Raw genomic sequence first — 16,890 nt, forward strand, 5'->3', positions numbered from 1 at the left:
GCTTAACTCTCACCAGCCCAAGGGGGATTGGGAGCGGGGAAAAGGTGAATCGACCGAAGGCAGTGAAAAGGAAGTTCTTGAGGATCACGCCCGTAGGCGGCGGGCGCGGTGTTCGAAGCTTGTCCGCTTAGCTGTACCGCATGTCGAGGTGCTACTGCAGGAGTTGCGGGTGGAGTCAGGTATCGTTTCAAGGATCGGAGATGTGGCATGGAGTCTCTTTTGAGCGTTGTGAACCAGGCACCTTTACAGGAATGAGAAATGAAACAGCATGCGCTGTTAGGAGAAAAGATTGTGGTCAGATATCGCTGTAGGAATTACTGCAGTGTAATGCGATTACCGAGTTAAAATAACACCATTTATTTCGAATGCGGTTAATGTCAAAGTGTAAAGGAGCGATTGTTCGTCGGGCCGGACACCAAACCACATCAAAGACGCCATAGACACTACAGACACCACCACACACACAGATCCCACAGACTCCCCCAGACACAGGCCACACTATGTTGGGTCAAATACTCCGTTTGGGGAAGTGGGGTCAGGCCAGATATCACTACTGCAATGATCAAGATGGTCACGTCAGTGACCTGATGTGCTACGTAAAGTCAGTGCCTGGGACATCCATTTCAGGTAAACTGTCCAGGCAACTTTCAGCGAAAGTAAGCTCAAAGTCCTGCAGTGTCCCTGGACCGCTTACTCATTAACCGAAAAGCCTTTTTAGAAGTCAAACACAAGCGTGCTTGGAACGGTTTTCATCATCTGGATGAAACAAATGTTGCAAACAACGCCAGTTGTAAGCCGACTGATAAAAAGTAAGAGCAAAGCTCAAGTTTTTAAAGATTCTCTCGGAATTCTTTGTTACTGGATGAATCTCAAGAAGCAGCGGCTAGCCTATGCAGTGCCTAAAAGCCTTGATCCCACCATCCGATCCTTAAATTTCAGGGCACCGGCAGAAGCTATCGCCCAAACATAATGGTACCATAATGCTCGGCAAGGATGACGTCACCAGTGCCGTTGTTCCAGTCCGCGGGCCATCTCGGTCGAACGCAAACATAGAGCGTCTACAACAATTCGAACTCACCCCGCGCGGCCGTTAGGATCGCAATGTAGACGCCCCAATCAACTTAGCTACCGGAACAGAAGCAGCTGCGTGCACATAGCAAAACAATATTTGCATGCAGGCTCCAGAACAACGCATGCCGTGCTTTTGAGTTCAATTGAACTCTAGTGCATGCCGCCTCCAACAGGCCGCACCTGTGCCTTCATGTCGAAGGTCAGGTGTTCTACGTCGCCAGCACTCTATCACTGACCTCAGTCACCACGCTGGTGTACTCGGAACGGAACACGATGTCGTCGCAGAACGCTGTTGTGTCGTTGAAGCAGGCGTTCACGAGCATATCTGTCCCATTCGGCCCCTGTCGGTGGTACTCAAAGTTCGGCGTGTAACCTGCGACACGGAAAAAGGAGTTTGCATTGCATCAGTTAATTCCTTGGCCGTGCTGCAGTCTGCGGTTTTTCGGACACCTTCGTGTTTATACGGCTATCTGACGGGAGGTCTGGTTTGAAAATCGACCACGGACAGGCCGAATAGCCGATGCTGCTGCCAGTTGTTTACGCCTGGAGAACCTGCATCACGCAACGCTGCTTGCACTGCTCTCTGACGTCATTTTGAGCAAACGTCAAGAACACTGAAGACATCAAACTCGTGTCAAGCGACATCAAAGCATTCAGTCGAATATTCAACAAAAGCAATTATTACCCGAGAGCTACGCCGTCAGCCAAACCTCTTCAACAATTGCATCAATTCTATGTGAGCGGGCTAAGTTCGCGGCCACCGTGAGGCTGCTCTCCGCGCAAACCCGCCCATTGGAGCAGCTGGCCTTCTACTGAAACAGCTGCACGCCGCCAATGAATCAGGTAGCATGGCGGCACACGCAGCGCGCGCGCGGCTCCATCACGCGGTCATCCGTGTCGAGATAATTTCGTATGAAACCGCGATCTTGCCACGATCTTGAGCTTGTTATCGGCTCGAACTTGTAACTCTTTCTTCCAACGCCTCCCTCGTCCAGTGCGCTAGCAGTCTTAAAGGGAATGCTCCACATTTGTATGGGGTTTTGGGCTTGAGCAGCCATCTTGACAGCAGCCATCTTTTCGGTGCAGTTCACAGCTAGCCACACGTCCGCGAAAATGGGAAGAGCATTCGGGGAGAGTCATTGCATAGGCCATGCGGCGATCAAGGCCGAGAGAAAACATAATGGCGGAGTCGTTCAATTCCAGCCGCCTGCGATTGGCTCCCAATCGATGTTGTGCAGTGCACGATGACAAAATCAAACAGCAACGTATCATGGAGCGTATTTATTAAACGGAGAAATGGTGTTGTCTTGAGCGGTCTCTTCTGCTTACAACGATGCCAATGGTTATAAGGGAGCTTGTTTCATCATACCTGATGCTTGCTTCAATATCTCAAACGTGAAACATTTCCGTTAACCAAGTACCTTCTTCCGAGGGTACACTTATTGCTGCATCCTTTTATATACGAACACCTAAGTGGCCATGCTTCTCCCGATTACGAGCGCAAAGGCACCAGAGAGGTGGGGTGCTTGCGTGACGTTTCTATGACGCCGGGTATGTTTGGGTCGTTTTCCCATAGTGGGCACATAACAGAGTTTTTCAAATTATAAAAATACTTCGGCTGCACAAGTTCACGCACATCAATCTCGCCAAGAGCATGGCTGAAAGCCTTAAAGTGGCATGGCTGTGATCTGCAGGTGCTGATCATGAAGAGTGCTATTTCAGCTAAAAATCCAATGTAGATATGGAACAGACCTCTTGAATGTGAATTTGGTCTCGTTTATTGGTGAGTCTCTCCGGACTCACCAATAAACTCCATCAGCAGGATGATGAAGACTCCCGGTAGTGGTTGAGACATTGTGGCTAGCATGTGCTTCCATTGCTGCCGCCCGCCGCTGTCCAACACGCGGAGGGCGTCGTCCACGTCCATGGATCCGAGGGTGGTGCTCGGTGCACGAACCTGTGTGCGTCGGCGTCACCAGCTGTGCACAAGCGTTACCACTGTCACAACGCTCCAACGCCCAATAAAGCACCTGAACGTCTCACCGGCAGCTTTCACCAAGCTCCATCCAAATGCAGATTAAGCAGGTTCGTGCCTACCGCGTTCAATGTTGACCCCACAAATACATGCGACTCCAGATCACCAGCTGCTGATCTCTGATCATGAGCTGCGACCTCTGCCTGAGCGTGAAGCTCTTCGCCTCGACCTGGTCGTTCATGTTCGCAGATATACGAGGCATTCGTTGCTTACGACATGGGGCTTATTACGGAGGTTGTTTATTTGACGCATGAATGGCTGCTGAGAACGGGTCTTCACCGCGCATCGCTGCCGAGGATGCTTCGCGAACGCCTCTGTCAGGCCCAGCCGCGTGATCACACTCGCGCCAAAGTCACGGATCACTGATATATCATGTGACACCGGCCGTCCCCGCCCAACCGCGCGCCGCCGTGCCCATCCGCTCGCGAATCCACATTGCGCACCTCCCTACCCAGCTGCTGGGCACTGGTGCGTCCTTGCGCTAGACGCCGTGAGAATTCGCAGTCGACAACGAAATCAACCAACTTTTTGATAAGTCAAGGTGAAATACATTCCTGTAAAGTTTGTGGAACGGAATCAAAGCTACACTTCAACTCTATCGTTTGAAACCAAGACAAGTGGATAGAAAACATAAATGTCGATACGAACTATATTACCAGTCTCGAAATGCTTAATATACGGCAAACGCAGAACACTAAGCATCGCTCAGTTAGTACTAATATGCGCATTATGCATCGCTCGCTTAATGATCAGATATGCGCCGTGCCGCGACATAGCTCATGCAGCGGTTTATCTCGTCAATGCACGCCACCGAGTCAACTTAATCGGAGTCAGGCGGCATGACCTTGATCTGGAATCCTACCCAACTCAAATTTGCGCTGTGCTGCCTGGAGTCGGAGTCAAAATGGATTCCGTGACCGCGATTTGAAGTTGGAATCGATCCCATAAAGTGGGATCGACTCCAGCTTCAATGTGACAACAAGTGACGAACAAGGTTGAGGTGACCACACCAAGCTATAAATGCATAAAGAGCACGCTGTGTTTCGTTCGTAAAGGAGCTCGTCATTGTTTATTTAAGTTTTAAGTGCGGTTCAACTGCGTTGGTTATGTGCACCATAAAGGAGCTCGTACAGCGTGTGTGACTCACCACTCTGAGCACTTAAACAAGAGCTCGCCGTCTTTGCTTCTGCCCATTAACAATTTTCCTCCCGAATGCTGTTTTCATGTGCGCTGAGATCCCCGGTGTCGTGTTGTGCACGGGTGTAATTTCGCAAAAGAAGATGAAGGGACCTAACGGGGCAAATGGTCAAACCTGCGACCAAAATGCACCCAAATGTGTAGTTATTCCCGCATCTGCCCCTCCCCTCACCACCACCTCATCTCTCGCAAAGCTGGGGTAGAGATTTTACGTTCACTTTTCCAGTTTAACCAACAGATTACAGCCCCACCTCGGGGTGCTTTAATGGCCAATTCGTTCTTTTCATCAGTTTAAAAATTGCTCGCGTCAAATATGCGTTCAGACTGTCTTATACATGTAACATCTGATGCCATTAAGCGTCCAAAGATACTTTTCAGAAAGATCGTCCGTTCCGTACACTCGTTGGCCAGAACTTAATATTAGCTGATAGACCGACGCTGCGCGGCCCACGGTGACTACAACGCCTGGGTCCGAGGCTAGTGCTTCTAAAATTTTCAATTGCGCATGCTCAATGCTACGTCACGTAACTTGTATTACTAGTTGATTTAAATGTTTAAAGACAATAATTTCAGAATCGCCATCATTTTCATTCACCGGTGGGCTACGACTAAATATTAGCTACTGGGCTCACGCTCCGCGCACCACGGAGACTGCAACGCCTGGTGTCGCGCTGTTTTTTTCGGTAAGATTTGTGAGCGCGCATGCTAAAAACCTTACATAAATTGTATCATTAATCGATTCTGACTGAATGATGAATGTTTTCGGACGAACATGGCTTGGCCATGTAATAGACATTGTTGACCACTCGGTCTGCATTCATACTTTTATCTTCCAATCTGGATTTAAACATATTGATCTACAATCTACCTTCGTGATGTCCTCAATGTCTGTACAGCCGAGATAGAAAAATCTGACAAAGCTTCGGAATTCTATCGGTCTAGAAGGAGCCAACTAACCATGTAAATTAAGAGCGCCGGTGATTTCTTCCATGCAGTCGTTCAACGCCTGATTTCTGCAGTTTATTGGCTTCAAAATACAGACAGAATTGAGCTCACGGTAGCTCCTGGTTTCTGTTCTCGTAACGAGGTAAAAATAAAATAAAACGAAGTGAAACGTCTCACTTGTTAACAAGTAAGCCACATCCGGTATTTTTGGGGGGGCGAGGGCACCACCATAAGATGACCTTCTGTCAACCTTGTGTTCCCTTGGCAAGGCTCTGGTTACGCCCCTGCCTACACATAAAAGCTGAACAAATGGCATGCGCTGCATGATGGGCAATGAAGTGTTCGTTGGGTCATTTCATGCCTAAGGCAGACAGCTTCCCGGAGGCTATTTTTTCTGCGATGGCGTGGTGTGAGAAAAGATACTCGGAAAAAGATACTGTTGCAGGTGTCTAACACGTGTTTCATACGCCATGTCGTTTCATATGCCCTCGCTCTCCCGCTCTCGCAGCAATGCATTCGCAGCATTGTAACAGGACACCAAACAACAAACACCTTCGCCAACGCCGAACAATATCATGTGAGGGCGGTGGTCAAGTGCCAGGGCTGTGTTGTTTAATATCGGCGCTGTACTTGGTCCGGTCAGTGACCTGCTGTTACCTCACAGTACTCAGTTATGCTACTCACGTACTGCTACACCATACTATTAAAACTATACAGTAGTCATGTACTTTGATGGAGCCTCGCACGTTGTGAATACCGCCAGTGCTTTAATACCCCGTGCTCCTGCTGTGACCCAGGGCGGTACACACGCTGACCTACTACGGCCTGACGGCGGCGGCGGAGGCCAGCATGGGTCAAAACCGATTCATCTCGTTCGCCGTCTCGGGCCTCGTGGATATTCCGCCCATGATCGTCATTTCCTGGCATGCTGGACAAGTGAGTACTGGGCGGCATCGATGTTTCGCCCTTGCGCGGGGGCTTTGGACCTAGGCTCTTTACAGCCGTTCTGCGCGCAGGGCTGTGCTCTAGTCATAGCTGCTGTTTACTGGAACGTCACGTCGACGTACCATTGCAGGAGCAGATTGAGAACGTGCCGCCGTTTGCCTCGACTGGTATATACACATCCGTACCCGGAAGCCAAACTAGCTGTCCAATAAAGTTTCCATTCCCTATCGTCGTGGTATCCTGTGCTACTCGTTTTTACAGCAAGGCTGACTGAAACTCTCGGGGCAGGCTCGAAGGGGCAGTGTTCATGTGTTCATGATGTCCACGTGTTTGTATTTTGAGAACCGTGCGTTGGCTTATGTTCATCGTTCATGCATTTAACACATCGCTGTTTTATGTAGTTTTTTCTCCTCCGTTAGGTGTATTCTACATGTTGTAGGCGTGCCGCTGCAATGTATGCCCATCTTAAACACTGTCGAAGACATATGAGAGCTTCAAGTTAGAACAAGTTTCACACTCTGGCCTACGTCGCGACCGCATTGAAGGGTAGCGATACATCATGCAGTAGGAACATTCCGCCTCTCAGCATTGAACGCCCCTGACCAACTGTTTGCGCGATTACACCTTACCGAGATCGAGCCTGTCAACAGCTGACTGCGAACACCTGAGAAACTCGTGTCCTGCCACGGATGATCTTTTAGGCGGTATGGCGGCGGCACTGACTACGGTCTCTGCCGCAGACTGGGCAGACGGTACACGATCAGCGGCGTGATGCTGGCCGGAGGCATCAGCTGCGTCCTGATCTTGCTGCTGCCTGGCTCTTACATTGACGATCAGGGAGGCAGGCTGACGCTCAGTCTGATAGGTCAGTTACCCCTGCCATGTGCTGAGAGAAGCATGTCTGACACTCAATCTAATAGGCCGTCCACCCCTGGTCTGTTCTGATAGGCAGGTCTCACATTCAGTCTGATCGATCAGTTTCACCTGTCTTCCCATGACTGTAGGAGGCTAATGGAATATTCCTCCATACGCGATTAAATGGAATAGTATGTTTCTTCCTACGGCCATGCGTTCGCTGGGGCATAATGAAATCATGACAGAAACTGCGACTGAACAAATCGGTGTCCTGCTCATCCCAGTCGTCCTGGTTTGCAGGGAAGCTGTGCATAGCTACCACGTTCACCGTAACCTACATATTCACGGGCGAGATTTTCTCCACATCGGTTCGTAACACAGGCTTCGGCATCGTCAACTTCTGCGGGCGGATGGCTGGGATAGCCTATCCCTTTGTAGCGCTGCTGGTGAGTAGTTTCTCTGATATCTGCATCTGAACGATACTACACGTTGGTCGCATCTGCGCACATCTGCTGTGAGTATTTGATGTGGACGGCTACCCGTCTGCTACGTTAACCGGGCTGAGAACGGCTAATACATCCTGCGAGACGAATCTTTTGTGAAAGCTGTGTGTTTTAATCGTTGATGTCAGTGACTGCACTTATCACATGACTGGCTCAGATCGTATGCACTTTTTAAGTGCATATGATCCCGTCCCGCCATTGTGCAGTTCGTCACATTGGTGAAATGAGTGTCTTTAGCACCTGAGAGGCCTCATCAGCCTCTGACTGGTACTAACCTGCTTGTCACAGAGACCTATCCCACAATGGCGCAATTGCCGGTACAGTTTGCACCACGGACACTGAATAGGTCTCATAATTAGTACATAATCGTCCAAGTGAAAACCGAGAAGCTAATACACTTGGGCACTTGCACAGATCACGGTAATATCGAATCATACTCTTTTCAAGATTTATGTACTGATTGACTTCCAGCGCGATCGTGTATTCGGCCTCGGTGCTCAACGCATTCTTTGCTCATGATGAGGGCACATTTTTCGCGGTCGCGTCGTTTTTTGCCGTTACTTTTTCCACCAAACTGACCTTACGTGATGTCATTTACCGCCAATAAAGTGAGGAAACTTGCCATGAGAGCAATAGCCGATGGTCAACAGGCTATGGGAACGTGATTTTCCGTGCAGCGTTAGTTTGTCTCGGACGCGCCATTAAATGCCACACGTGCTGATTATTTCCGTTGTGCTGATTGGTGCAATTTTTTCCCTTAACGAGCGTTGGTTTGCACCCGTACAGCGCATGCAGTCATCGATGCCATGGACGGGAAAAACAGTTGTAATACATTTTCATCGCAACAATCCATATCTGGACTTGCCGTTTCTTCCGATATCAATGGGTTAGTCGAACCAAATGAAATACGTTCAGGGATGTCTTTTTGGCAAGAGAAAAAGCAATTGGAGTCCATCGTTGTCTCGAAAACTAGTACAGTTTTTTTCTCTTGTTCAAATCAAATGTGGCTGGAATCTGTGATGAATGGACTCAAACATAAATGTAACAAACGATATTATCGTTCTCACGGCCTTCAACTTTGCAGCGAATGGACGACACAACATGGTGTTCTCGTGTGATTTTCAACATACGTGTTTACGTTACCCATAGAGCGGTTTATCAAGTCATCTGTTGTTACCGCATTCGGCTTCCTTAGGACCGATTCCAGACATGAGTCACACTTCCTGAGTTGGAATCAAAGTCAACTCAGAGCTGTGCTTTTCGGGTTCGGGTCCGAAATCAACCAAACGCGCTGGAAATCTAATTCGGAACAGGTCTGAAGAGAAGTGAGTGGTTTCTTTTACACGGCGTTCACTTGAAATACAAAAGATCGTTAAATGTAAACGTATTTTTCCCGGCTTCATCCCTTAAGGTGCCGTGAATTTTTTACCATACTTTTCCTACCCATTCGCAGAAAATGGTGAGGAAAGATCTGGTTTTCTTCGTGTTTGGAGTGCTCATCGCATCATCGGCGCTGCTGGACCTGCTGCTGCCTGAGACGGTGGGAAAGCCGCTGCCAAAGACAGTTGGGGAAATGGTTGGAGAAGACGTCGAAATGTATCAAGCCTTGAAGCCCGACGAACTGGAAGACGATTATGGCAGCGATAGGAATGCAATGAAACCAAATCAAGACTGAACGAAGAACGTAGGTGTTTTTGCCACAACACATATACCGCCGTTAGGTGTGCTCTTGGAAATTGTGTTGCATCGGCATGCATTTCGCTGTTGCAAGCAATGTGCTCAGTTGGCAACATCCATATTTGTTATGATCTGTCGTCTGTGTCCAACTTTTAAACTCTTCGGTGCTGCATTTTCTTCCTGACTGTAAATGATTGCAGTGGGTGTGCGGAACAGTGGACAAGGCCCACATGTGATCCATACTTCTCGTTACCCAAGACGGCTTTAAATGACATCTGGCCCTTGTGTGAAGTCCTGAACAAATCAAAAATATGCTTTATCGGCTGTAAGCTCAGTGCACTGGGGAATATGAAGCTTGTTAACACGCGCTCAGCGATTCAGCAAGTTTAAGCGTCATTTCAGAACTCGCATGAAGTGTCCCCACGTGGAAAGCGCAACGGAATGCGGGATTGCCATGCGGCGGTTCATGGGTCAACATTTATTGTTTGCTGTTCTCTGTGATAAACTGTCGAGTTGTACTGCACCATTGATACACCATTGGATTAGGCAGTGTCATACGTCAGAACCGAAAAGAACTGGCTATTGAGTGGCACCGCGTTTTCAGTTACATGGGCCACATGTAGCCCTCACGCGAGCTGGCAAGGTGGACTTCGCCCTTTTCGACGAGTTTACACGTCTTGTTGCCGCATGTCTGTACCCAGAGCACGGACGAAGCTTTAGCTTTACGCTGCTCTCAATAATTGACCCCAGGAGGCGAGGTTAAAGGTCAATGCTTTGCAAAAGGACTTTCACTTTACTTAAATTTACCCGAAAATCGAACTACTTTAGTTTTACATGCCCGTGTTTACAAAACGATGCCACAAAACAACATCGAACGTAAAAAGGCGCATCTATGTAATTTTCAACACCGCAACATGCATATGAAGCATGGCACCGCTAATGTAACAGTATAGGCCCACCGCGCGCAATTGGCGGCTTCGTCGGCTGCCGCCCGCCGTCTGCGCACGCCGTGGGTTGTCGTGCAGTGTACCTAAAAACCGTCGCTCCTCATAACCCTAAAAACTAGAGACATGGTTTTGATATCAAGTCATTCACAACAAATTCCCCGGAAGCTAACAAAAAATCAGGCACGATTACAGAACACGCCGGAAAGACATCCTCCCATCGATACCATGGACGGGCAAAATAATTGCATTTAATTTTCATCGTAAGAATTCTTATCTGGGCTTTCCAGTTCTGCCGATATCAATGGCTTAGTACAATGAAATAAAATACATTCAGAGGTGTATTTTTGGAAAACCAATGTGTAGTTGGAATCCATCGTTGTCTCGAAAACTAGTATGAGTTTTACTCTTGTTCAAATCAAATGTGGCTGTAATCGGTGATGATTGCATTCATAGAACAACATACGTGAATTAGCATACAATAACATACATGTAACATAAACATTACATAAATAACCTAACTGTAACAAACGATATTATTGCTCTCACAGCCTTCAACCTTGCAGCGAATGGACCATACGACATGGTGTTCTCGTGTGATTTTCAACACACGTGTTTACGTAACCCATAGAGCGGTTCATCAAGTCATCTGTTGTTACCGCATTCGGCTTCCTTAGGACCGATTCCAGACATGAGTCACACTTCCTGAGTTGGAATCAAAGTCAACTCAGAGCTGTGCTTTCGAGGACAGACCCAGGATCAACCAAATGCGCTGGAAATCTAATTCGGAACGGGTCTGAAGAGATTGTGGGTGGTTTTTTAAAAGGCGTTCACATGAAATACAAAGGATTGTTAAATGTAAACGTATTTTGCCCGGCCTCATCCCTTCAGGCACCGTGAATTCCTGGCCATACTTTTCCCACTCCTTCGCAGAATATGGTGAGGAAAGATCTTCATTTCTTCGTGTTTGGAGCGCTCATCACATCATCGGCGCTGCTGGACCTGCTGCTGCCGGAGACAATGGGAAAGCCGCTGCCAAAGACAGTTGGGCAAATTGTCGGAGAAGAGGTGGAAATGTATCAGGCCTTGCAGCTTGACGAACTGGAGGGCGAATATGACAGTGATAGGAATGCAATGAAACCAAATCAAGACCGTACAAAGAACGTAGGTGTTTTTGCCACAACACATACACCGCCGTTAGGTGCGCTCTTGGCAATTTTGTTACATCGGCATGCATCTCGCTATTGTACGCAATGTGCTCAGTTGGCCACGTCCATATTTTTATCATCTGTCGTCTGTGACAAACTCTTAAACACTTCGGTGTTGCATTTTCTTCCTGACTGTAAATGATTGCAGTGGGTTTGCGGAACAGTGGACGAGGCCCACATGTGATCTGTAATTCTCGTTACCCAAGATGTCTTTAAATGACATCTGGCCCTCGTGCTAAGTCCTGAACAAATCACTGATGTGCTTTATCGACCGTAAGCCCAGTGCAGTGGGAAATGTGAAGCTTGTTAACACGCGCTCAGCGTTTCAGCAACCTTAAGCATCATTTCAGAACTCGCCAGAAGTGTCCCCACGTGAAAAAGCGCAACGGAATGCAGGATTGCGATGCGGCGGTTCATGGGTCAACATTTGTTGTCTGCTGTTCTCTGTGATAAACTGTCGAGATATTCTGCACCATTGGTACACCATTGGATTCGGAAGTGTCATACGTCAGAACGGAAAGGAACTGGCTATTGTGTGCTACCAAGTTTTCAGTTGCATGGGCCACGTGTAGCCCTCACACGAACTGGCAAGGTGGACTTCGTCCTTTTCGAAGAGTTTACATGTCTTTTTGCCACATGTGTGTACCCAGAGCACGGACGAACTCGAGAATGGCATGTATTGGTAGAGAGTCGACAGACCATCACGTGGTGTAGATTGCAATGTAGCATATGCCGCGTGCGACGTGTGTACGAGCCAGCAGGATGGATTTGACCGTTACCGATCGTTGTTCACATTTTGCGCCATATCTAGGCCCATGGACCAGGTAGAGCATGAATCTAGCTGCAAAAGATACATAATTAAAATGTGTACGTTTTTCATTAGTGCAGCGAAGCAAGCGTTCAAACGCTTTTAGATGCCCAAAAAATATTCGATATGCTTTAGTTCATGCCTCAAGATAGTGAAGTAAGGGCGCCATGCAATTTTAACATTTTACACATCTTTCATTCTTTATCTTTTGATAATCTTTCCAAGAAAACATCTGTTTCATTTTTGCTGTGGTATGTCCAAAAAGGACTATTTCACAGTTCATCTATTGACGTAACCCTCGCCCGGTTCTTGTTTTTCATTATGCGGTTTTTAAAAGGGGAGTGACGTCGATGTGACCCCCCCCCCCCCCCCCCCCGTTTCTCTGCCGTTCCTAAGCTACGAAGGATAGGGCGTAGTGGTAAAGAAACGGTGGGTTGGTCTAAACGGGATCACACGATTGGTGATAAGCTTTTAAGCTGCTCTCAATAAGTGACCCCACGAGGCGGGGTTAAAGGTCAATGCTTCACAAAATCAAGTTCAGTTTGATTCAATTTTACCCGAAGATCGAACTATTTTAGTTTTACATGCCCATGTTTACAAAACGTTGCCATAAAACAACATGGAACTTAAAAAGACGCATCTTTGCAATTTTTAAACGCCGAAACATGCAGCTTTGTGTGTTTTGAGCATACAGTTATGACGTATAGTTCCGTTAATGTAACAGTATAGGCCCACCGCCCATAGTCGGCGGCTTCGTCGGCTGCCGCCCCCCCGTACGCCGCACACCTTTCCGCACACATCTTTTTATCATCAGCGCATTATCAACTGCCTACCGCCCAGGGCTGGATGAAAACCCCATAGCGCACTCAGATGTGCACACATAAATGTGGTGGATGCCTGTCGTCTTTTGCATGCAATTGGAAACACTTTCATGAGGCATTTGCTCTGTCGTTACATAATGAGTCTCCTAGCTGATTTGAGGTAATATGACTTTGCAGTGCATTTTTATTTCAGGTGGACAACTTGATAAGGCAAATTCCACAAAGCCGTTTACGCTGATTACGAAAAAGCGTAATGTGCTTGCTGTCCCTAACAACATACGACGATCATAAGCATCTGCCTCCCATTCTATCGGCTCTCACCGTCATGGCCTCCTGATCTGTGGGCTGTCATGCACCTCATCACCACATACTTCAATTTTCGAATTAAATCGAGTGAACTGAACGAGCAGCGCGTCCCGAGAAGTACTTCAATTACTGCGTTTCATTTTTCTCCACACATTTGACTGGCCTTGTTTTCACGACGGAGCTGTCCAAAATGTGGGGGAGGGGGAGCGGGCCTGAGATGGGAGACGGGCCCGCCCTCTTCCCTGTTGTTCAGAACCCTATGCCGACGCTCACCCGTCGAGAAGTCGCAGTACGTTACACCCTCCCCGTCCCCCTCTCTCAAACGCCGGACGGCCGGCTGCGGGTGTACCATGCCGACATCTGCCGGCTGGATCCGGAAACTGTGGGCGCCGTGGGCGCCATCTGGGACTGTGCCTCGTACGTGGCAGTACGCCGCGAGGACCGACCGCGGTGAGGCTGGCTCGGAGACGGCGTGCTTCCGGCTCGACGTCGTCAAGTAAAAACGGATTAATTTCCAGGTGATTGCCTCTTTTTGTGACCCGCATATATGATTCAGGTGTTGTTTGTACATGCGACTCAGTAGAATTGTGAACATGTTGAAAGCCACCATGCGTTTTCACGTATTGGAGCATCATAGCATCGTCTATCGTAATGATGCAATGTTATAGTAACCTGGTTGTAATGCATCATAGTGTTACGTTCAGTCGGCGCCACACGTGTAGCTTGCTGAACATTGCTTGCATCAAATGCCTCCGTGTTAGGTTTCGTAGACGATTGCGCCGCGGGTGCGCCCTGTCCCGCCGGCCTGAACGGCGCGCCCCTCTCGCCGCGCAGGTACGCGGCGTTCCTTCTCGCCATGATGGCCCCCGGCTGCGGTACCTCTTGAGCTCGGTCGAGTACGAGCCGAACCCGTTCTCGGGCACGCCGCAGAGCATGACGCCCGCCGACTTCCGTCCCGAGTTTGGTCAGTCGGCGGCGCGAGGCCTCGTGCGTCGCACCCGTCTCGGCCGCTGATGAGTGGAGTGCCAGTTTTAGTTGCTGTGACCTCGTTCTCTGCACGGTTGTTCAGTAGCTAAGTGATCACGAGCGGTACGTCGAGCCCGCGCGCGGTGCGTGTTGCGGACGTGCAGTGTGTCGTGAGTGGCGTGTCGATATGCTTGTGGTTGGATGTGGTTAAATCAAGTGCAGTAAATCAGAGACCGCTGTCCGTTTATCATAACTGTTTTGCGAACGCGTATGGAACTAACTTTACCTGGGAGGGGCATGCTTCCACATTGGCCAGTTCGTTGCAAAACTGTTTTTTCACGTCCCTCCCTGGGTCAAGTGATGTTGCTCAAGATGTTTTACATGCTCGTTGCGATTATTATCAGGACCAGTCGCGGCTATTGTCTTCGCTGCGCCGTCGATCTACCGCCACCTTGTGACAGCCGCATTGTATCACTGCTTATGCGTGGACGGAGGATGAGGGGAGCAGGGCATGCCTCCCTTGAACCCTTGGAGAGCAGCCGTCATCAGGCGTGCCGCGTGGCATGCTCACAATGGGACCAAGCCACGCCCTGAGCACAACCCTGCGCTGGATGTCTTGGCGTTGTACACATCACGACAAAACTGCACAATCAGTATCCTGATTGGATCGCCGTTTCAGAGCCGGTGGCGGATATCGAGTGTCTGGCCGTGAGGGACCGGGCGCCGGACGCCATCCGCCCCTTGGCCGCGTGGGACGTTCGTGGCCTGCAGGAGAACATGTACCTGATGACGCGCAAGTGAGCGCGCGTGGCTGGAGCGTCCCGCCTCACGCGGCAGCTGGTCGACGGCGAGGACGTGTTCGGGATCGGCTGTCAGCTGCCGGCATGGGCACTTAGCGCCGTTCGCTACGAACGCCGGCGGCGCGGATGAGGCGTGCGGTGGGGTCTGTTCGGGATCGGCTGTCAGCTGCCGGCGTGGGCACTTCGCGCCGTTCGCTGCGAACGCTGACGGCGCGGATAAGGCGTGCGGAGGAGTCTGTTCGGGATCGGCTGTCAGCCGTACGTGGCAGCTGTGCCAGCCATCGCGGACGTCGGCGCCAGGCGCTCGCTATGAGACTCAGCAGCACGTGTTCGGGGTCGGCTGCCAGCGCCGATAGTGCTGCAGTGCGGACCAATGCGAACGGCAGCGGCAGGCTGATCAGGTCAGGGGGTAGTCGGGTGGGCTGTGCGCTCAGCTGATGTCTGCCTCAGTAAGCGGCTGGGCCTCAGCCTGCCGCCTTAGTCAGACGGCTCGGAGCTCAGACGGTGGATCCGTCGTAGTCCGGCTACATCCCTGACTAGGGTTTGTTCTGAATCGATAAGGCATTTGATGCGTCATGCCTGAAAGGGACCATCCAGCATCACATTTAGGATGTCTTGTGATGTATTTCATGTGCGTCGCATTTGACTTGGGTGATTTTAGTATGAAGTTTTCAGACGGTGTGTTTGGCCTTCATGGCCCGCGGCTACGAGCAATGAGTCACGACCCTGGAAATGCGGCGCATGGAATCCTCCGACACACTTGATGCGCTTCCACCGGGAACCGCCTGTGGAAGCTTTGACCGAACAAAATTTCGGTTTCAGCACGCAAAGTTCAACGGTTCTGGAAACGCCCTTTACATTAGATAAATCGACCGGTTGGCTCCTAACGTCATCACTGTCAGTCTCAACTAAGCCTCACAGGAGCATGGTAATGCGGTATTTCCTGCCCTTAAAGCGACATGACCAAATGCAGGACATCAGAAGTGGGATCGTCCTGTACCGCGTCCAAGACGGGACCGGACAGAACAGCACAGGACTGTAAAGGGGGGACAGAACAGAACACGGGACGGGGACGGTATAGAGGGCAGGACAGAATACATCACAAAGGAAAGATGCTGGATGTGATTGGGGGCGAAGGCGTTATCACAGGAGTAAGGCAGGGGATAGGGTGAAGGACAGTCCGAGACGTGATATGACCTAAGCAGTGAACGGGTCCTAAAAAAGACAACAAATGGGGCGGAGGAAAAGACTGCACCGAGGACAGCACAGAGCTGGTACATAGAACAGAAAGGACAACCGAAGACAATAAGAAGGCAGAGTGCCGGGCAGGGCTGGGAAGAGTTGGAGTGGAGAGAAGAACATAATTGTGTGTCCTCTTCCCGTCCTACGGCACGACAGATAGCAACACAGATTAAGGAAGGGCAGGACCTTTGAGCCTTTTTATTTTCACCTTGTTTGACCTCGCCTAATGCAAAGATCATGACCTAGGAACTCAAGGCTTGACACAACTGGGCTTAGATAGAGGCCAATCAACTATCTTAATTTGGTATCTTAAGCTCTCTCACTTGTTGAGATCTGGGAGGGGGGGGGGAGCAAATTGATCCTCTACACGAGCGAATGTTATTTACCCGGGCGTGTCAAAAGAACGTGTTCCGCATTTGTATAAGGATTTGAAATAAAAAAGCCATCTTGAAGATCATTCGATGCAGTTCACAGCTCTGCCATTCTTTAGAGCTGAACCCCTTTAGTTTCTGAGCTATACGTCCACAAAGATGAGCAGACTATTTCGTGCAGATTTCTGCAAGTGCA

At 49.5% G+C, this 16,890-nt stretch overlaps 1 protein-coding gene across 1 annotated transcript in view; it reads left to right on the plus strand.

Annotated features, from left to right (window-relative positions):
* LOC119094498 (solute carrier family 22 member 15) overlaps nt 1–14,201 on the plus strand; it is a 113,700-nt gene extending 99,499 nt beyond the window's left edge. Inside the window, exons 9-11 of the mRNA XM_037217556.1 lie at nt 11,106–11,240; nt 13,744–13,811; nt 14,150–14,201. Coding sequence (XP_037073451.1) covers nt 11,106–11,240; nt 13,744–13,811; nt 14,150–14,201 — 255 coding nt within the window. The remainder of the gene's footprint in view (nt 1–11,105; nt 11,241–13,743; nt 13,812–14,149) is intronic.
* The last annotated feature ends 2,689 nt before the right edge of the window (nt 14,202–16,890 follow it).

Source organism: Pollicipes pollicipes, unplaced genomic scaffold (genome assembly GCF_011947565.3).
Source record: "Pollicipes pollicipes isolate AB1234 unplaced genomic scaffold, Ppol_2.1 Scaffold_4002;HRSCAF=4701_pilon_pilon_pilon, whole genome shotgun sequence".
Taxonomy (NCBI): Eukaryota; Metazoa; Arthropoda; class Thecostraca; order Pollicipedomorpha; family Pollicipedidae; genus Pollicipes; species Pollicipes pollicipes.